We start from the raw sequence: 23,324 nt of genomic DNA on the forward strand, positions 1-23,324 counted from the left end.
CTCTCACAAAATTGCCCTTGCTTGATAAGAGGAAAGAGCAGGAGCATTGTCATGGTGAAGAACACTCTGATGAGCTTTTCCTGGGCATATTTCTGCTAAAGCCTTGGCTAACTTTCTTAAAACACTCTAAAAATAAGTAGATGTTGTCATTCTTCAGCTCTCCAGAAAGTCAAGAAGCAACAAGCCTTGAGCAAAAACAAACAAACAAACAAGCAAAAAAACCTGTTGCTACAACCTTTGCTCTTGACCAGTCCACTTTTGCTTTGACTGGACCACTTCCACTTCTTGGCAGTCACTGCTTTGATTGTACTTTGTACTCAGTATTATACTGGTGAAGCCATGTTCATTTTCTGTTAAAATCCTTTGAAGAAATGCTTTAGGATCTTGATCCCACTTGTTTAAAATTCCATTGAAATGTCTGCTTTTGTCTGCAGCTGATATGAGTGTAACAATTTTGGCACCCACTGAGTGGAAAGTTTGCTCAACTTTAATTCTCAAGTCAGAATTATGTAAGCTGAACAAGTTGAGGTGTCTATGGTGTTGGCTATTGTTTCTGCTGCTAATCGTTAGTCCTCTTCAATCAGGGCATGAACAAGATGAATTTTTTCCTCACAATCAATGTGTATGGTCTGCCGCTGCGTGCTTCATTTTCAACATCATCTTGTCTCTTCTTAAAATGAGTTATTCATTTGTAAACTGCTAATTTCTTTGGGGAATTGCCCCCTGTAAACTTTTCAATGATTTCACCATTCTTCAACCCCAGCTTTACCTTAAATTTGGTGCTTGGTTTTGCTTCAATATTGGCAGAATTCACTTTGCTCTGATAGGAGCTCTTTTCAAACTGTTTTGCCCTTCATCCTTCTTAGTGCCTCAAATTCGATACTGTGCACAGTCATAACAAGTTAGTAGGAGTTTATTTTGATGCAAAAATTTAAAAGTTATGCATAAGTTTTTTGTAATAGGCATTTTTCATGAACTTGTTGAAGACCCCTGGTATAGTACTGAGAAGTAATTTTATCTATGACTCCTTTCCCCTAGAAAGAGCCAAATATGGCTAGAGTTATGTAGACTCACTAGTTAAGAGACAGGACTCCCTGGATCTGTCTCTTATTTTCCCTCGGACTCAGTAATATAGAAAATTCTATAGCAAAGTAAACTCTTCTGTGAGCTTTCACTGAGGGTTATAAACTAAAATTTGTCCCTCTAAAGTTTATATGTTGAACTCCTAACCCCAAGTACTTCAGAATGTGACCTTATTTGGAGTTGGGTTCAAGATTATTTCTTGATTATAGAGGTATCTAAGTAAAATAAGGTGGGCTCTAATGCAATATAAAGGGAGAAATTTGGACACAGATATACATAGAGGGAAGATGATATGAAGACACGGGGGTTTGATGGCCATCTACAAGCCAAAGAGAGAAGCCTGAAACAGATCCTCCTTTCCTTTATTCTGTTGGCATCTTGACTTCAGACATTGCCTCCAGAACCATGAGACAATAAATTTCTGATTTTTAAGTCCCCAGCCTATGGCACAAACTAATACACAGGGTATGACATAGCCCCTCACACTGAGGATGTAACCTCTTCACAAAGTAAACAGCTGTTATCTGATCAGTTGCCCTTAGCATCTTGGGTGAAGGAGAGTAAGACAGTGCAGGCAGCAGGTTCCTCTTCTGATTTCTTGGTTTAGAACACCATCGTTTCTTAGGCCTAAAACTCTTACCCAGGGTCAGGAGTGCAGTCAACTCTGTCATGAGCTTCTTTATATTCAGGAAAACCCCACCAAGGGTTATACCATCATAGAAGATGGACAAAGCCCATCTAAATAACAATAAAGAGCAAATGAGGCTCAGATGCAGAGAGTAATATGTCCAAAGTGACCAGAAAAGTATAATCAGAGCCTGATCAGGAAGCCATGTCTCCAGATGCCTGAAATGCCTCTAGATATCATCTATCTCTAGGAGAGCATTTATAGACTGCATGTCTTGGTACAAAGGAAAGAAGAGACTTGGGATCACACTCATCCTTACACCCCAGAAACCCCATCCCTGACCCACTTTTCCCCATTCTCCATGTGTGTGCCTGGTGGTGACACACACTAAGAATTGACATGCAGAGAAGAGAAAAGAGAAAAGAAAGGAGGGGACTATAAGAAGGAAGGGAGCAGCCTAAAAGACTTTTTCACATTATCTTCTCAAATTTAAGAGAAATGAAATAGATTGAGAAAAAAACAGTATCTTCCCCACCAAAAATATCTCCTTTCTCTATTCCAAAAACTTGAGAAAAATAGATCAATTCAACTTGAAAGCTGTATAGCTACTTCCTGTCTCCATCTTCCTATATTGTCCTATTTTGAGCAGAAACAAAACTTTTCATAATGGATTGAGACAAGGCCAGGAATTATTGAATGTTGGAAGCTATGCACAGACTTCTCTGCTTAGAACAAAGAGAATAAAATGTATAATTTGTCACAGTTTCTGCATGACTTCACTACTGACTGTGAGCCAAACACTCTTGCCCCAACTGAACAGGCATCTTATTGACAGACGCAGCAACCCCCTCTTGTGACTAAATACATGAATGCTTTTGTTCAGGTCCTGGGCAAGTCTTCCACTTGCTTTCGTAAAGTTATTTTACAGATATGGAAAAGAACCACTTAGATGTGCCTGTGATGTTACAGAAAGGACCTCACCAATTTTGGTCATTTGTGGTTTCAGAATGATCACCATGTGTGACAAGCCATTTTTGCAATATTAAGTGTTTGCCTTTTTGTATTATTATCTTTAACTACATAATTTTTCCTTCATTCAGGCAGTTGGGTGATTCTCTGTTTATCACTTTCAGGAAAGAAGGTATAGCTGGAAACAAAAAATAAAGAAGTCTTTCCTACCATCTCATTTCAAAACTGTCAGCTTTACAGGCAAATTAAAGAATCCAGCATAAACTGACTTAGAGGAAATGATACAAAGATATAATGCAAGTCTGCCTACCCGAGTCTATGTAAACGTTTTCTAGGTGGAGCGATAGGGAGAGGAAAGGATGCCAAAGAAAAGAGCATCAAAGAGGCTTAAACACAGTCGGGTCCTTCAGAGGGGCCCTGGTCCTTATGCTCTTGAAGAGGTCTAGGAAAGAAAACTGCAAACTTCTGGGCCATGAGTGCTTAAATAAACCTCAGGGCAGTTCTGTTTAACACTCCAGTCTTCACCTTTCCTCTGCTCTTCACACTTTAGGCCTGACCCTGAGCCACAGTGAGGTGGACATGGCCTGCTTGGTTCTCTTCTTCCCTCCTTTTCCTTTGATTTTAACTTCCCGGGGTGAAGGTGAAAGAAAAAGATTAAGGGAAGAAAAAACAAAACTGTTCTTACTTAACCACTGTGCACCTCTGGTGTTGCTGCTTCCCTGGCCGACCACCGATGCCTGTGTGTGGTGAGTGGCCCCATGAGAGAGCATCCAGGGGACCTCAGGGGCTCCTCAAGGGAGGTGTCTCCCCTTTCTGTCAGCCCCTCACGCAGGAGAACCCTCCACAACCCCTTACTTTCTCCTCTGGGTGAAGCTTTGGCAGGACAGCTCAGCCCTGCCACCTCAGAGGCAGCACCTGCCCACAGAATACACGTGCTGCCTCACCATGCCCAGTGCAGAAACCCAGGCAGCCCATGACTGCCCCCTCACTCCACCATCTCGCTCCAGTTTCCTTGTCTTCTGCTTAAGTAGATGTAAATATAGGTCAAAATCTGCTTCAGAACAAAGACGAAAATGCCACACAATGTTCCTTTTTATTCAGCAGATCTCTGTCTTTGAAAGTAATTATTTTGGAGTATTGACCCCTCAAGTGGCTTATGGGAAGAGGGGAATACTCTGGTGATATTCTCTTCTTGACTCCTACCATCCCTCGCTACCTCGTCACATCAGCTAAGAGGTGAGAATTGGAGGTTGCAGAGCCTGTTCAGTTGCTGCTTCTTAACTCTACAGAGAATGTCCAGCTGTGGGCCATTCTTTTTTTAATTTTTTTATTAAAAAAATTTTTTGAGAAGTGCAGCTGTGCTTAAAATGTGAGCCATTCTTAATGAAAAATAATGGATGCTTAATGACTCTTGGTTCCTAGCTTTGGGTCCTATTTGCCAAATTCATAACAGAAAATGTCCCACAATATATCCTATTGATCTCATGGGGAAAATAAGTCTGTTTGATTCTTAACAAATTCTCCAAAAGACAAATATATATTCCAATAATTATATGTCATATAACATGCAAATAAATACAAATGTGTAATGTATAACATATAGATTATAAATATATAAATGTTAATAGACATATTTGTATTCCAATAATATTAGGAATATAATATTAGGGTGAGCTTTGGGGACAAAATTCAATTACAGTCCTCACGCCAGCCAAACTCATCATAGATTCAGGAAAAGGAAAGCCTGGCTATGAGGATGCAGCAAAAGATTAACCGTGGTCATTAAACAATTGTGAGTATCAGCATGGTCTATACCAGAATTATTATGAGCATGTTAAAGGCAGAGTTTAGAGCACTATAGTGCTATCTTCTGTAATAAACAGAGCTTTAACAGTATCGGAACCAACTTTCTTTAATAGGAAGTTAAAATATTGTAAAGAATCCAGAGAGAGTAAAAAGAGTAAATAAAACAATTAGATAAAACATGTCCAAATTTTAGAACATTGAAGGAAACACCAAGATAATTGGCTTACGGCCTTTAAAATATATAGAAGTTTTATTTTTTAATTGACAATAAAGAATGAAAAGGCTTTTATTCATAGTGGAGAGTCTCATATATTGTTTTAGCCTATTTTCTTTTTGGAAAGTCTGCAACTAAAAGTCTTGTCTATCCCTAATCCTCTCTGCTGCCTTTCAGATCATAGATAAATTTCCTTCTGTTGTTGAAACAAAAATCATTGCCTTCTTTATCATCAAAACAAAGTATTTTCTACTAATTATGATAGGATATAGTTTAATCAGAATAGGCATAACCCACATTAAGGCATTCCTTGGTGTGTTTCCTGGTTCCTTTAGCACTGTTATCTAAGTTAACACAAAATTGATTGCCTGTCTATATCATCCATCCTCCTGAAATGCAGTACTCTCCCAATTGCAGTGTTTTTCAAAGTAAGATCTCTCGCTCTAATGATCAAAATCATTAGACAACTCACAAAAAAAAAAAAAAAAAAAGAAAAAAAGCAGACTCTTGACCCTGTGTCAGACCTGTAGAATCAGAATCTATGGGAATAAAGCATTTTTAAAATAAAGTCTTCATGTGATTCTTAAATGTACAGTAAAATTAGAGAAGTGCTGTCTAGTTGGTTAACTCTGGAGTTTTATGTGTTTTTCTTCATCTTATTTTATGGTACCTACAGCATTTACTTTATCTCAGAAATGCCTTCATCTCAAAACTTACGTAAGCCTCCGTTTCCCAATCTGAGAAATGGGTTAATATTACTTCATAGTTTTTGTGACAATAAAGATGATGATGAGTATGACAAAATTGGCACCAGGTAAAGCAGGAATCCTTCGGTGATTTTTGTATCACTTCACCTGAATACACTGGGCAAACTGTAAGGCTGTAAACCCAAAGGGTTAAATACAACAAAATCAGATGATGTGGGTTAAAGAACACTTGTGTCTCTCTTCCTAAATCAGGAAGCTTCTACTTTTGCTCTCTTGTTTCTAGACCTCCCTGCATTTCTTCTCCACAAAGTGGGGAAGGGAAGAGCTGATTCCGTTTTCTAGAGTCCATTTATAAGTAGGGCATTAGCCATTACTTTGACTCAATAGCTAGAACTCCATAATCCACTCGCTCAAAATTATATCTCTTACATTTTTCAGTCCCTGCCTCCCTAGAGTCATAAGCAGATTTAAATAGAGTGGCCAACTCTGCCACTAAGTCTGGCCAATAAGGCAAGGAAAATAAATAAGACGTAAAGATTATAATGCAAGAAACAAAATTTTCTTCATTTGCAGATGCCATGATTTGTGGACTTAGAAAATCCAAAATAATTTATGACCAAATGATTAAAATTAGTAAGTGTAGCAAGTTCAATGAACATAATAAGGTCAATATGTAAAAATCAATTGTATTTCCATACACTAGCAACAATTAGAAAATAAAATTTTTAAATCTTCATGAAATGTCTATACATGGAAGTAAATCTAATACAGGATGTGCAAATCACTACACTGAGAACTAAAATCATTGCTTAAGATGTTAGATGACCTTAGCAAATGGATAGTCTATATTTTTGACACAATGACTCAATATTTTTGAGGTAGCAATTCTCCCCCAAATTATCCATAGGCTTAATGCAATACCAATCAAAACTGCAAGGGAAATTTTATAGACTTGAAAAGGATTTAGAATTTAGAAACTAATTCTGAAATATGTATGGAATCAGAAAGGACATAGAATGGATAAAACAATAAGCGGAAGAACACAAATGAAGAAAAAACACCGATGAGTTTCAATTTCTACTCTAAAGCTATATTAATAAGCACATTATGAGATCGTTGGGAGGCTGAATTAACAGAAGAAACAAAATATAGTGCAGAAATAGATCTGTACATGTAGAATCACTTGATTTATGACCCAAACACCACTGCAATTCAATGGCGGAAAGGAACATCTTTCCACTAAATGGTGACGGGGCAATAGGAACCTTGACACCTTTTGCATAGCATCATGAAAACTGATTTGTGGTGGAAAATGGGCCTACATGAAAAAAGTGTGTCTATTACTTGAAGCAGGCAAAAATTTCTCAACAGGGCACAAAATATACTAACCAATAAAGAAAAATAAATAGTTATTTGGACTTTATCGAAGCTAGGAATTTCTGTATCTCAAAGAAAATCATTATGAAAGTGAGGAGTCAAGTAATGGATTAGCAGAGAATTCACAATACATGGTTTTGACAGGGGTTCATATCCAGAATCTATGAAGAATGCCTACATGTGAACAATAAAACAAGCAAATGACTTGAACAGGTACTAGACAGAAAAGAATAACCAGATGGACAATGAGTATATGAAAAGGTGCTCAGCATCATTATTCTTCAGGGAAAGCAAATTAAAACCACAGTTTTATAAGATACTACTGCATGTCACCATAATGGCTTAAATTGAAAAACAAACAAAAAGAAATCTGAGACCATTTTTTGGTGAAGATGATGAGTAACTAAAACTCCCATACATTGCTCATAAGAGCATACAACTTGGTAACCTTTCGAAATACATTTGATAATAACCACTAAAGCTAAATATATGCCTATTTTATGGCCTAGTTAAGTCCATTCCAGTGGAATTATCCAAGAATAGTGAGTTTATATGTCCAACAAATAAAATTTAAATAAATGCTTATAGCAGCCTTTTCCATGATGGCACACAACTGTAAACAATCTAAAAAACCCAAATGTCTATTTCAAGAAGAATGGAAAAAATAAATTATTACATATTTATACAGGGGAATTTTACATATAAACTTAAAAATAACTTATGCATGCAGCAATATTAATGAATTTCAAAGATACGGCATTGAGAGAAGAAATTAAGACAGTAGAATATAGGCTGTACGATATAATTCCAGTCACACAAAGTTTAAGACCAAGAGATGAAAGCCAGAATCGTGGTTACTCCAAGTGGGGAGTTGGGGAAGGGCTGTTGAATTGGAAGGGGCAGGTGGGAATCTTCTGGAGTAATGGAAAATTTCAGTATGTAGGTCTGGATGGTGTTACCCAGATACAAAGAAGTGTAAAATTCCATTGAGCTATAAGCTAAAGTTTTATTCACCTTATTATGTGTTGTAACTCAATTTCAAAAAGAAAGAGAAGAAAGCAAAGAAACAACATTTTTAAATGTTCAGATAAATGTGAGTACCATGACCTGAGAATGGGGAGACCTGACTGGGGTATCAGACAGTGCTGTTGGATTTTGTAAATATATGTGAGCATTATTTGGATTAAAATAAAAAATAAAATATTTATTTTAACGAGAAGGGAGGAAACACTGCTGAAAATCTTAGACAAGATAAGTACTGAAAAATATCTGATAGCCTTATCAATACCAAAACCGCTGGTGTTAAAGTGAGAACTTCCCTTGGAGTGACCTTAACAGGGGCCAGATTTGAGTGAGACCGAAGAATGGAAATTAAGAGAATTAGTACAGACAATTCCTTCAAGTAATTTGATGACAAAGGGATGAGAAATATAGAGATGTGACTGGTGGAGACGTGGGCTTCAAGAATACTATATTATTAAAAAGATTAACTTATATTAATGTAACCAGATTATTGTAAGACAACACAGACACATACACACATTTTTTTCAGCAGGGAGTGTATGCACCTGTGCAGTCTTTTTCCAAGTGGTCCACAACTGGAAACCAGGACTCTTCATATTACATCTGGCACTTCTGAATTTATGTGAGGGAAGTTCTGGGATGTTATTAAGAGTAGACTGACCCATGAACATGCACAAGGGACTGTCTAGGATGCCCAGACAGAATGAACAGTAGTCCTGCTTTCTGGCTTTGTCTCATGACTTCATTCTCCAAAGGACCATTTGGAAAAAGGCCCTGGGCTTTAAATAAATACTCCTTCCAGAGGAAGAACAGCAGAGATGCCTCTGCCATCATTCCAGATCCGCAGCTGCAGGGTTTTGATACAAGTTGCAGGTGCCTGGGGAACACTGTGCTTGCACAGCACAGAGATAAGTGGCTGAGTCTTCAGGTTTGGGGCCTGTGATGTGCAGAAAGCTTTCCTTCTTTGTTAATGTGGCTTTTAGCCTTTCTTTCTCCTTTTCTTCCCCAGCTGAATACAGGATGAAGAGGAATTCAGGGCCTTTCCCAGGATCTTGCCTATACCAGAGCAGCCCTCTTAAATTGCTGGCTGTGTAACTGCAGTTGAGACTGCTACTCTGTCCCTCCTGGAGCCTCAGGGCCTCAGGACTCTGCGTCACCTGGTCTTCTCCACTCAACCCTGTTCAGGAAAACAAAATCAGAAATTATACAAAGTTTTTAGTTTAGCAACTTTGAAAAATTCCCACAGGAAAACTGAATGAGCTGAGATTAAATCTTCATCTCTCTCCCTCAGCTTTGCATGAGTGGTTCTCATTTCTTAACCTCCAACTTACAGCCAAGCTGAAGCCACAAGACTATGAATGCACACTCCAACATTTTCTCCATGCTGGTATCTCAGCCTAGAGACAAATTACGATAATTTCAACTTTCTTTTCTCAGAGGAGCTGCTTCTGTATCTTAGTTCATATTCTCAAATGCAGGAAAGAGCCTTTCTGTTGGCTGTTCAACCAATCAAATGCAAGTCCTCTAGTAATTTTCATGCTTTTGAAATTAAAGGCAGTTGTAGAATGAGAGTAAACTGAACCACTGCCACCTCGTGGCCACAGTACAGTCCCACAGTACCCACTTCATGCCACCTCCTAAGAACAAGATTCTTCATATTTGGTGGGCATAGTGCATATGAGGTTTAAAGTGGCAACAAGAAAAGCCTTATTTTATTTGGACTCTTAATTGTCTAGATTGTTTTTTGAATGGTCTTTAAGGCTAAGCTGCAACCAGAGGTTATAAAGGAGTTGAACCCATCTGGTAAGTGTAATTCTGTGTCTCACTAAAATATATTTCTCACTAAAATACACAAGAACCTCAGCAGGTGAAACCTTAAAAATACTAGAGCTCTGAAAATGAAAGATGGGGTTGAGGGGATCAAATAGCTTGTGGATATGTCTAGAAACCTCTCTGATGCAATGTGCAGAGAATTTGGAACATAAATTAAGAAGTCCATGTCTTCAAATAATTTTCTGTGTGACTACAGGATTGAGACCAACTGTGACCGAAATTCAGGGTCACAAAATTGGTAGATCTTAGAAGGAAGTTAGTTTTGAAAAAGCATGGCAGAGAGAAAAAAGAAGTCTCCATTTCTGGACCTCAGAGAGACCTGAAAGTCACTGTGTGTGTGTGTGTGTGTGTGTGTGTGTGTGTGTGTGTGTGTGTGTGTGTGTTGCGAGGGAGATTATTCCATGCAAATTATAAATATTTTACACAATATAAATAATCCACAGCAAAAGTATTTCCTCCTCATCTGTCCTTCAGTATCACAGTTCTCATTACAGAGGCATCTATGCATCTGTTCTTTCAAACACTCTCATACATGTACATACTCAGTATTTTCAGACAAACATACAAGTCATTCTGTGCCTTGTTTTTTGTCCACGCAAAATGGCCACATAGTATTCCATTGTTTGGCTGTACTATATTATATCTAAACAGTTTTGCATTTTTGTATTTTCATTTCCAATCTTTTACTACCAAAGATGATGCTGAAATGATTATCCTCATAAAAAGATGCTTGCCAACATGGATAAATATATGAATAAAAATTATTGAAAATATGTAAATGAACAGAGAACCCATTCATTTTTCGTTTAATACATATTGCCAAAATGCCTCTAACAAGCAGTAGCATTATACACATTTACAATGTGTGAGTGTCAGCTTCACTTCCTCGACAACACAATGCATTATTAAACATTTTTATCTTTCTGAAGTTAATAGGTGAAAAATGCTAATTCAGAATACCACTTCAAAATTTTCTCTATTATTACTGAAGCTTGGATTGAAAAAATAATTTTAAAATCCATTTGTATGTCTCTCTTTGAATAATCTATTGAAAATTATGTTTAAGTGTTAGTTTTGGAGGCAGAATACCCGTGATCAAACTCTAGCTCTATGATTTATTTTCTATGAAAAATTTGCTCAGAGATTTTCTGTAACTTAGTTTTATCATTGAACTTAGTTTTATCATTGGATGGTGGAGAAAGAACAGTACACACCTTAAAGAATTACTGTGAGAGGCCGGGCGCGGTGGCTCAAGCCTGTAATCCCAGCACTTTGGGAGGCCGAGACGGGTGGATCACGAGGTCAGGAGATCGAGACCATCCTGGCTAATACGGTGAAACCCCGTCTCTACTAAAAAAATACATAAAACTAGCCGGGCGAGGTGGCGGCGCCTGTAGTCCCAGCTACTCGGGAGGCTGAGGCAGGAGAATGGCGGGAACCCGGGAGGCGGAGCTTGCAGTGAGCTGAGATCCGGCCACTGCACTCCAGCCTGGGCAGCAGAGCGAGACTCCGTCTCAAAAAAAAAAAAAAAAAAAAAAAAAAAAAGAATTACTGTGAGAATCATTTGAAATATGTATTGAAACCAACAGCTATATATTGATAATGATAGATACATAGGTAGGTAGGTAGATTACACACTACCTAGATAAAAATTAAAATAGTGGCTAAAGCATAGCAAATAAGTAACATTAACTATTATAGTATTAGCACAATTTTCTTTTGGAAAGTTAATTTTTTGTTAGTTTACTAAAACTTTTTATATATTAAAGTCACGTTTTATGTGACTTTATATTTTGAAGCTTTTTATTCCATTTTGGCGTTTGGTTTTTGCTTTTTTATCGTATTTTTGCCATGTAGAAATATTTGCTTTCATATATTCTTACTTATGGTATATTCAAATGTATTCACCTTTATAATGTCTTCTGAAGTTTTGGTCTTGCTTAGAAAATCTGACCCACTCTAAGCTTACTTTTTTAAACCCTGAAAATTTCTGGTATGTTTTTTATTTAATCTTTTTACGCCTGTCATTTGGAGTTATTTTGATCTAAGAAATAAGGTAAGGGGTTATTTTTTTCAAGTCGCTAGACAATTGACTCAACATTATGTGCTGAACAATCTATTATTTTCTCCCTGATTCATAATACCTTTGCAATATAGTAATTTTCTCTGTGTAATTTGTTTCTGTCTTCTGATCTGTCAATCTATCTAGTTATGCTTTCACTATTGTCAAAATTTTTAAATTATTTTGGCTATATTATTTAATGTATGATTGAACTTGTCTCCACTCTATTGCCCTTCTGTTTTAAGATTGTTTCTTATTTTCTACATGTTTAGTCTCCATTTAAATTTTTGAATGAGCATGTCTAATTTCTTTTTTTTTTTTTTTTTTTTTTTTTTTTGAGACGGAGTCTCGCTGTGTCGCCCGGGCTGGAGTGCAGTGGCCGGATCTCAGCTCACTGCAAGCTCCGCCTCCCGGGTTTACGCCATTCTCCTGCCTCAGCCTCTCAAGTAGCTGGGACTACAGGCGCCCGCCACCTCGCCCGGCTAGTTTTTTGTATTTTTTAGTAGAGACGGGGTTTCACCATGTTAGCCAGGATGGTCTCGATCTCCTGACCTCGTGATCCGCCCGTCTCGGCCTCCCAAAGTGCTGGGATTACAGGCTTGAGCCACCGCGCCCGGCCCTAATTTCAAATAAATATATGAAAATTTCAAGGTAATCATAATTTAAACAATACCCACTACTATAGAAATAAGAGTTGCTGAATTAAAAGAGTAGTTACCTAATGAAAATTAACCTCAAAATATTCTGACATAAATCCTAAACTGTTTTTCCAAGAATATTGAAATTAGCAATACTAGGCTAAGATATCATGATCATGGCAAAACTAGTATTCCCTAATTAGTTTGATTCTATGACACACCACTGGATTTTATCATTGAGATGTGTTTATCATATGCCAATAATTTTGTAAGTACATTTTGTCATTAAATATGTGGTCATCTTGTTGAATTATCCATCACTTATATGAATTCTCTTTGGATTTGTACCAATAGCAGTCTGCTCCTAGTCCCCATCAACTTTGATGCCCCTCCAACCCCTTCTTCCACTCAGCAGAAAAAAAATGGTTACATAGAACATGCTGTACTAACAGTATAAACACGTTGTTCTTTGACTTTTTTTGAGAATAAGATAATTTCTCAGTTATCTAGAAATCATTACACTAGTTTGCATATAATTCATCATTCACTGATTTGATTTATTTTACCCACATTAGCAAACTCTGACTCTTACAAATCATTTTCAATAGGCAGTTTTTCTCTGTTTCTGAATATATGTACCTAAGAAAAAAGTTGAAAAGACGAAAAATAAAAGCAAGATCGGGGCAGGGCTATTTATAGTGCAGGGACAATTTACATTTATTAGTGCAGGAACTAAGAGAACCTAGACTGAATGTGTGATAGATGGGTAACAGAGCCACAGAAGGTGATTTAGAATTGTGAGTTTTACACAAAGTCTTGTTTAATTCTAAAAAATATTTTTATTTTTTCTTTTGAAACAACTTTAGAATTAGAGTTTCAAAAAATGTACAGAGAGGTCTCACATATTCTTCACTTAGCCTACCCAATGATAACAACTTGTGTAATAGAACAGTATAGAACAGTATCTAAACCAAGACATTAACATTGGTATAATCTGTAGAGTTTATTTAGGTTTCTGAAGTTTTACATGCACTAATTTGTATGTGTATGGTTCTATGCAATTTTATCGTATGTATAGATTCATGTAACCACTGCCACAATCAAGAATCACAATGGTTTCACAATCACAACTTTCCTCATGCTACTCCTTCACACAGCCACACCCTTCCCCTCCCCACATCATTAATCCCTGACAATCACTAATCTGTTACTTACCCCTACAATTTTGTTATTTCAATAATGTCATATAAATGGAATAGTACAGTAGCAACCTTTGAAAATTTGCTTTTCTCATTCTGCATGAGGGATAAAAGCATGATATCTATGCAAGTTATGATGTGCATAAACATTTTTGTTCCTCTGTATTGCTATGTTGCTATGAATGTGCCAGAGTTTGCTTAACCATTCACTCCCTGGAAGACATCTGGGTTGTTTCCAGATTCCAGATTTGGGCTGTGATGAATAAAGCTGCTATGAATATTCATGTACAGGTTTTGGTGTGAATATAAGTTTTTGTTTCCCTAGGATAAATCCCAAAGAGTGTAATAGCTGGGTCATGTGGTAAGGCATGCATAATTTTATAAGAAATTGCTGAACTATTTTCCAGAGTGCCTATATCATTTTATATCCCTACCAGCAACATATTAGTGATCCAACTTCCCTAAATTTTCAACAGCATTTGACGTTATCTTTATTTTTTATTTCAACCATTCTGATAGGTATATAATAATATCTCATGTGGTTTAATTTGCATTTCACTGATAAATGATAATGTTGATCATCTTCTCATACGCTTATTTGCAATATGTATATCCTCAACGTGAAATATTTGTTTAATGCTTTTTTGCCTGTTTTCTAACCAGTTTTTTTTTTCTGTTACATTTTGGGAATTCTTTATATATTCTAGCTACAACTCTGTGTCAGATACCTGGTTTTTAAATATTTACTCCCAGTCTGTAGTTTATTATTTGATCTTCTTAACAGGATCTTTTACAGAGCAAAAGTTTTAAATTTTGATGAAATCCAATTTGTGTGTGTATGTGTGTGTGTGCGTTGTGCTTTTGGTGTCAAATCTAAGAACTCTTTGCTTGGCTCTGCATCTTGAAGATTATTTTTATTTTTTCCAAAAGTTTCACAGTTTAACATTTTACATTTAATTTCATGATTCTCTTTGAATTTATCTTTTATGATGTTTATTTTAAAATAGATTTTTGGAAAGGTGGGATGGGTCATTATTTTCTTCTTAGTAGCCACAGCTATTCCTTCTCCCCAGTCATAACCCCTGATGATCACTAATCTGTTATTAATCCTTACAATTTTATTTCACGAATGTTATATAAATGGAATTGTAGAGTGGTTATTCTGCTTTGAATAACCAAAATGTACATCAAAGACTTTTAATAGTTAAAAGTTAAAAACCTTTTATATTTTGAGGCTGAAAAATTTCCTTTTTGTCTCACTATGATTACTCTACCTGAAAAGTTAATTTAAAAATATAGGACCCACATCAAACCCTTTTCAACCCATCATCTTTAGAAATTTCCTGTAATTTATTACAGGGCAATTTTTTATTATAGATTTGGAAAATAGTTTTATATCTGTCTTATTACTGAGAATAACTGCAAACTTTTCCTAAAATTTATGTTCTTTTAAACCTTAATATTCCCCAGGAAAATTGCCCATCCATTTTGGTCATCAAAATGAACTGAAAACTAGATTTTCTTTCTTCATCTATGACTTCTTTTCTGATATTTAGACACACGTTTCCTGAAGAAAAGACTAATTATCTCCAAATTATCCCAAGAATGAGAAATCGCTCTTTTTGTCATTACTTTTTACGAAAGTCATATGCTTTCATCTATTTCTTTCCGCAATCACAATTTCAAGGCCAAATGGCCTGGCTCCCTGGGATGTAGTCATGCTTCTTCCGGGAACAGGGTCCTGATTTTGCTCTCATGGGTGAATTTTGAAAAGACCAATATTACAATTGAGGATAATACTTTCTAAAAGTCTCCTTAAGGGTTAAGAATCAAGAAGTTTTTATTTCAATTGAAATAATTCAGCCTTTGGAACCAGAGACAGGAAGTTAGAAAAGCAAGCTCATTTTCCTTAAGTCTTAGGCTAGGACTTGTAATGGAAGGAATATCTACCCAGAAATTAAGTAAATCAGGTAGGTCACTCAATGGGAAAGAAAAAAATATAAAAAGAAGAGCAAGTCATGGCAATATACAGACAAATGGCAACAGACAGTGTGACCCCATCCAGTTGTACACAAGGGCAGCAGATGCTGTATGAGAACACCCACATGCAAGAATAATTTTGTTTGTTCCACAGAATTTAAGATGGAAGGGAAAAGTATGGGGACACAGAGAGAACTGAGACAACTGTGATTTTCTTTCAGCTTAGCCCCTATATGATTGCTCTTAGTTTTATAGAACTCATATCTCCAGCCATAGTAAGTAAATATTTGATGCTCAAATTTTAAAACTCCTAGAATAAACCAGAAAAGAGATAAGACAGAGGGATGCCATCAATGGCCAAAGCCAAGAAGAATCAGCATGCATATATAGGACAAACTTCCAAGTCTGCAAGAGACCAAATCAGGTATAAACCTTTGTGTAGAATCACTCAAGTGATCATGATGCCACTGTCTATGCCAACAAGGTGGAGACCATCTAAATTGCAAACCTAGAAATAGTACCTCATGAGAAAAATGTGTAAAAATGGAAAGGAGATATATGACACATGTAAATATAAGGGATGTTCTCACAGTGATAAGGACAAATTCATAAAATAATTGATCTATACTTGTCTAACAGCATCCAAAGGATAAAACTCTGTACCTGTTAATGCTATCAATCATTTGATCTTCAATCAACAAATATTTAATGTGCAATCACTACATGGCAAGACCTAGCTAATTGTGTACAATACATACATATTTCCTGACTCTGTGGTGCTCACTTTTATAAGCATAACAGGAATTTGTAAAATCTATACATAAATGTAGACATAGACATAGATGTGTAAAAGATATTAACTGCAATGTTTCCTATTGAATTGAACTTTGGAAAGAACCAACAAATGCTTATAGACCAGAATATATGTTTGGGGATTTTTGCAAAATGTGTATAAAACAAATATATTGGAAATACCTCTTAAACAAGATAGGTAATTTATTGTTTCAGGTCTTGTATTTTTAAATTTCTACTAAATGTTGAGAATCCTCTTTTGAATATCTCTCATTATTATTGTTTCCTGTACCAGATTCTAGGGTTTATTTTTCTTGTTTCAAATCTTTGATTTATTCCTTTGTAAACTACTTAAACATCTATTTTCTTTAATAGAATATTTCTCTGGAATACTCTACTTACTTTCCTCCCAGATGTTTTACAAAATTTAACTGTTTGGATAGTTTATTACTTGATGACTTGGCTACTTAATTTACATAATTCCACCCTTCTCTATCTCTGACTCTCTCTCTCTATTTCTTTCTCCCTGACTCCATTTTCCCCCTCCTCTTTCTCTCTAACACACACACACACACACACACACCCCATTATGCTCTCTTTTTTAGTATTATTTGCACATCGAGGATAGGAATTCCTTTTAAAAGGAAGAATGTCTTTCCATTTGGAGTTCCAGATGAAAACAGATCCACCAGGTTTATTTCTATCTAATATCATCAAACAACAGCAAAAGGGCATGACTCTTAAGTAGTTTTGTGACAGTTAATCTGCACATGAACTTAATGCAGGATTATAGGAAATAGAGGCCACATGGAGTCATCAGCAGTTAGATAGTAAGGAAGCTCCTAGTGATAGCTTACTGATGACAGGAAAGTTGCTAAGAGGTAGAAAAAAAGCTGGATAGTCATTAGTAGCTAGATAGATACAGAAAATTTTGTGAATCGGGGCACTTACAAGAGTGTTGAGTGGTTGCAGAAGAAAAATGTGCTATATTCCAGGGTCACAAAAATTGTCAGGGAGCAATACTTGAAAAATTTAAGGGTAAGTATCAGGTATTCAACTCCTGGAAATAATCTAGGAAATCATGTAATAACTGTATATATGTGTTCATCTCAGCATTATTTGTTACAGTAAATAATTAAGATAATCTAAATAGTCAACAAAATGGAATCACTTAAAGAATTGCTAAAATCATACATTATAATATCATCATTAGAATGTATAATGTTAATCTATAAATAACATTCTGTAAGTAATTATTTCACAATATACTGTTGGGTAAAAATGTATAATAGAAAACACCCTATACGACATGATTCCACAATATAGTGTTTTTCCAAAAGGTAGAATTTTGGAGCTATCTTATTTTTAGCTTTCCTTCCTCAGATATTTTATTTTTTTACCTGAAACATGAATAACTCTGTAATTGTATATAAAGAATGTGACCAGGTAGTGAAGTTAGTTCTGAGCAAAATGAAGAGCTTCGTTTCTCCTTGGTATTAAGATTTGTAGTAATGTTTATCCTATGCGTAGCATTCCAAGTCACTCATGGCGCAGCACGAGTTGAAGGAAGAGCGAGGGTCCAAGAGGTGTGATTTCCAGCTCTAGATATTCCAGCTCTAGAACAGCGCTCAGCCTTAGTAAGCAATGCATAAATACTTGTGGAACGAACCTAAATCATCTAACAATTTGCATATAGATTCGGCCAAGTGTTTCTTAACTTTTTAAGAGTCAGTTTCACACTTTAATGTAGTCACGACAAATTTCTAAAAACATCTTTTGCCGGCTGGGCGTGGTGTCTCATGCCTGTAATCCCAGAAGTTTGGGAGGCTGAGGCTGGTGGATCACCTGACATCAGAAGTTCGAGACCAGCCTGGCCAACATGGTGAAACTCCATCTCTACTTAACAAACAAACAAACAAACAAACAAACAAAACCCACAAAAATTAGCCAGGCATAGTGGTGTGCACCTGTAATCCCAGCTACTTGAGAGGCTGAGGCAGGTGAATGGCTTGAACCCAGGAGATGGAGGTTGCAGTGAGCTGAGATAGTGCCATTGCACTCCAGTCTGGGTGACAAGAGTGAAACTCCATCTCAAAAATATATATATATAGCCAAATAATCTACTTCAAGATAAAAAACTGAAGATAAACATGCTGTTGATGAATGACAATTTAAGATATGTTCTCTGAGCCAGAGAGAACATTTTCCTTGGAGTGAAGTTTCTTCTAAATCTCCCTCTCTGTTGACAGTGCCTCACTGCCTCTTCCTGTTCACACTGTGACTCTTGCCCAGGTGTTTATATCGGTGGACACTGAGATATGAAATATTTTAGGGCCCCCTAAGGTGAATATTTCACTGTAGTTTCACCTAGGGGACGAAAGTACATTGCAGGAACCTCAAGCTGTGAAGCTATGATGATACGACTGATGGAACTGTCTGATTTCTGGAAGTTCAGAGAATACCAACCCTCTGTTCCATTCTGATCATTAAAAGACTCCTGATGAATAAGGAAAATAATTATCCCACTTGGTGGATGTCTGTACAGAGTAAATAATAACTAATTTTAGCTTCATATACACAATCCAAGGTCACAGGCTCTTTCTGCAGCGTAGAAATTGCAGCCTGGAGGGAGCAAGATGGCCGAATAGGAACAGCTCCATTCTCCAACTCCCAGCACGAGCGACACAGAAGACCGGTGATTTCTGCATTTTCAACTGAGGTACTGGGATCATCTCACTAGGGAGTGCCAGACAATTTGTGCTGGTCAGCTGCTGCAGCCCGACCAGCGAGAGCTGAAGCAGGATGAGGCATTGCCTCACCTGGGAAGTGCAAGGGGGAAGGGAATCCCTTTTCCTAGCCAGGGGAACTGAGACACACAACACCTGGAAAATCGGGTAACTCCCACCCCAATACCACGCTTTAAGCAAATGGGCACACCAGAAGAATATATCCCTCACCTGGCTGGGAGGGTCCCACGCCCAGGGAGCCTCCCTCATTGCTAACACAGCAGTCTGCGATCTAACCGAAACGGCAGCAGCGAGGCTGGGGGAGGGGCGCCCACCATTGCTGTGGCTTAAGTAGGTAAACAAAGCCGCTGGGAAGCTCGAACTGGGTGGAGCTCACAGCAGCTCAAGGAAACCTGCCTGTCTCTATAGACTCCACCTCTGGGGACAGGGCACAGCTAAAAAAACAACAGGGGAAGCAGCAGAGGCCTGAGCAGATGCGAACGACTCTGTCTGACAGCTTTGAAGAGAGCAGTGGATCTCCCAACACGGAGGTTGAGATCTGAGAACGGACAGACTGAGAGGAAGCTTCCAAAGTAAGAATCAGACAGGTACACTCGCTGTTCAGCAATATTCTATCTTCTGCAACCTCTGCTGCTGATACCCAGGCAAACAGGGTCTGGAGTGGACCTCAAGCAATCTCCAACAGACCTACAGCTGAGGGTCCTGACTATTAGAAGGAAAACTATCAAACAGGAAGAACACCTATACCAAAACCCCATCAGTACGTCACCATCATCAAAGACCAGAGGCAGATAAAACCACAAAGATGGGGAAGAAGCAGGGCAGAAAAGCTGGAAATTCAAGAAATAAGAGCGCATCTCCACTGCAAAGGAGCGCAGCTCATCGCCAGCAACGGATCAAAGCTGGTCAGAGAATGACTTTGACGAAATGAGAGAAGTCTTCAGTCCATCAAACTTCTCAGAGCTAAAGAAGGAATTACGTACCCAGTGCAAAGAAACTAAAAATCTTGAAAAAAGAGTGGAAGAATTGATAGCTAGAATAATTAATGCAGAGAAGGTCATAAATGAAATGACAGAGATGAAAACCATGACACGAGAAATACGTGACAAATCCACAAGCTTCAGTAACTGACTCGATCAACTGGAAGAAAGAGTATCAGCGATTGAGGATCAAATGAATGAAATGAAGCGAGAAGAGAAACCAAAAGAAAAAAGAAGAAAAAGAAATGAACAAAGCCTGCAAGAAGTATGGGATTATGTAAAAAGACCAAATCGACGTCTGATTGGGGTGCCTGAAAGTGAGGGGGAAAATGGAACCAAGTTGGAAAACACTCTACAGGATATCATCCAGGAGAACTTCCCCAACCTAGGAGGGCAGGCCAACATTCAAATTCAGGAAATACAGAGAACACCACAAAGATACTCCTCGAGAAGAGCAACTCCAAGACACATAATTGCCAGATTCACCAAAGTTGAAATGAAGGAAAAAATCTTAAGGGCAGCCAGAGAGAAAGGTCGGGTTACCCACAAAGGGAAGCCCATCAGACTAACAGCAGACCTCTCGGCAGAAACTCTACAAGCCAAAAGAGAGTGGGGGCCAATATTCAACATTCTTAAAGAAAAGAATTTTAAACCCAGAATTTCATATCCAGCCAAACTAAGTTTCATAAGTGAAGGAGAAATAAAATCCTTTACAGATAAGCAAATGCTTAGAGATTTTGTCACTACCAGGCCTGCCTTACAAGAGACCCTGAAGGAAGCCCTAAACATGGAAAGGAACAACCGGTACCAGCCATTGCAAAAACATGCCAAAATGTAAAGACCATCGAGGCTAGGAAGAAACTGCATCAACTAACGAGCAAAATAACCAGTTAATATCATAATGGCAGGATCAAGTTCACACATAACAATATTAACCTTAAATGTTAATGGACTAAATGCTCCAATTAAAAGACACAGACTGGCAAACTGGATAAAGAGTCAAGACCCATCAGTCTGCTGTATTCAGGAGACCCATCTCACATGCAGAGACATACATAGGCTCAAAATAAAGGGATGGAGGAAGATCTACCAGGCAAATGGAGAACAAAAAAAAGCAGGGGTTGCAATCCTAGTCTCTGATAAAATAGACTTGAAACCATCAAAGATCAAAAGAGACAAAGAAGGCCATTACATAATGGTAAAGGGATCAATTCAACAGGAAGAGCTAACTCTCCTAAATATATATGCACCCAATACAGGAGCACGCAGATTCATAAAGCAAGTCCTTAGAGACTTACAAAGAGACTTAGACTCTCATACAATAATAATGGGAGACTTCAACACTCCACTGTCAACATTAGACTGATCAACGAGACAGAAAGTTAACAAGGATATCCAGGAATTGAACTCATCTCTGCACCAAGCGGACCTGATAGACATCTATAGAACTCTCCACCCCAAATCAACAGAAGATACATTCTTCTCAGCACCACATCGCACTTATTCCAAAATTGACCACATAATTGGAAGTAAAGCACTCCTCAGCAAATGTAAAAGAACAGAAATTATAACAAACTGTCTCTCAGACCACAGTGCAATCAAACTAGAACTCAGGACTAAGAAACTCAATCAAAACCGCTCAACTACATGGAAACTGAACAACCTGCTCCTGAATGACTACTGGGTACATAACGAAATGAAAGCAGAAATAAAGATGTTCTTTGAAACCAATGAGAACAAAGATACAACATACCAGAATCTCTGGGACACATTTAAAGCAGTGTGTAGAGGGAAATTTATAGCACTAAATGCCCACAAGAGAAAGCAGGAAAGATCTAAAATGGACACTCTACCATCACAATTAAAAGAACTAGAGAGGCAAGAGCAAACACATTCAAAAGCTAGCAGAAGGCAAGAAATAACTAAGATCAGAGCCGAACTGAAGGAGATAGAGACACAAAAAACCCTCCAAAAAATCAATGAATCCAGGAGTTGGTTTTTTGAAAAGATCAACAAAATTGACAGACTGCTAGCAAGACTAATAAAGAAGAAAAGAGAGAGGAATCAAATAGATGCAATAAAAAATGATAAAGGGGATATCACCACCGACCCCACAGAAATACAAACTACCATCAGAGAATACTATAAACACCTCTACGCAAATCAACTAGAAAATCTAGAAGAAATGGATAATTTCCTGGACACTTACACTCTCCCAAGACTAAACCAGGAAGAAGCTGAATCCCTGAATAGACCAATAGCAGGCTCTGAAATTGAGGCAACAATTAATAGCCTACCCACCAAAAAAGTCCAGGACCAGATGGATTCACAGCTGAGTTCTACCAGAGGTACAAGGAGGAGCTGGTACCATTCCTTCTGAAACTATTCCAATCAATAGAAAAAGAGGGAATCCTCCCTAACTCATTTTATGAGGCCAACATCATCCTGATACCAAAGCCTGGCAGAAACACAACAAAAAAAGAGAATTTTAGACCAATATCCCTGATGAACATCGATGCAAAAATCCTCAATAAAATACTGGCAAACCGGATTCAGCAACACATCAAAAAGCTTATCCACCATGATCAAGTGGGCTTCATCCCTGGGATGCAAGGGTGGTTCAGCATTCGCAAATCAATAAACATAATCCAGCATATAAACAGAACCAAAGTCAAGAACCACATGATTATCTCAATAGATGCAGAAAAGGCTTTTGACAAAATTCAACAGCCCTTCATGCTAAAAACGCTCAATAAATTCGGTATTGATGGAACGTACCTCAAAATAATAAGAGCTATTTATGACAAACCCACAGCCAATATCATACTGAATGGGCAAAACCTGGAAAAATTCCCTTTGAAAACTGGCACAAGACAGGGATGCCCTCTCTCACCACTCCTATTCAACATAGTGTTGGAAGTTCTGGCTAGGGCAATCAGGCAAGAGAAAGAAATCAAGGGTACTCAGTTAGGAAAAGAAGAAGTCAAATTGTCCCTGTTTGCAGATGACATGATTGTATATTTAGAAAACCCCATCGTCTCAACCCAAAATCTCCTTAAGCTGATAAGCAACTTCAGCAAAGTCTCAGGATACAAAATTAATGTGCAAAAATCACAAGCATTCTTATACACCAGTAACAGACAAGCAGAGAGCCAAATCAGGAATGAACTTCCATTCACAATTGCTTCAAAGAGAATAAAATACCTAGGAATCCAACTTACAAGGGATGTAAAGGACCTCTTCAAGGAGAACTACAAACCACTGCTCAGTGAAATCAAAGAGGACA

General features: G+C 37.6%; 4 gene segments (V, D, J or C); all 4 read right to left on the reverse strand.

Moving 5' to 3' along the window:
* Nucleotides 1-23,324, reverse strand: part of LOC104674124 — an 840,972-nt gene that overhangs the window by 511,319 nt on the left and 306,329 nt on the right.
* LOC104656245 overlaps nucleotides 1-23,324 on the reverse strand; it is a 632,938-nt gene that overhangs the window by 476,571 nt on the left and 133,043 nt on the right.
* The window catches only part of LOC104656285, a 576,427-nt gene that overhangs the window by 455,373 nt on the left and 97,730 nt on the right, over nucleotides 1-23,324 (reverse strand).
* LOC104678110 lies at nucleotides 7,518-9,329 on the reverse strand. The segment is given in 2 exon segments: nucleotides 7,518-8,984; nucleotides 9,139-9,329. Coding segments are annotated over 2 exon segments (399 nt in total).

This window comes from Rhinopithecus roxellana, chromosome 5 (assembly GCF_007565055.1).
Source record: "Rhinopithecus roxellana isolate Shanxi Qingling chromosome 5, ASM756505v1, whole genome shotgun sequence".
NCBI classification, from domain to species: Eukaryota; Metazoa; Chordata; class Mammalia; order Primates; family Cercopithecidae; genus Rhinopithecus; species Rhinopithecus roxellana.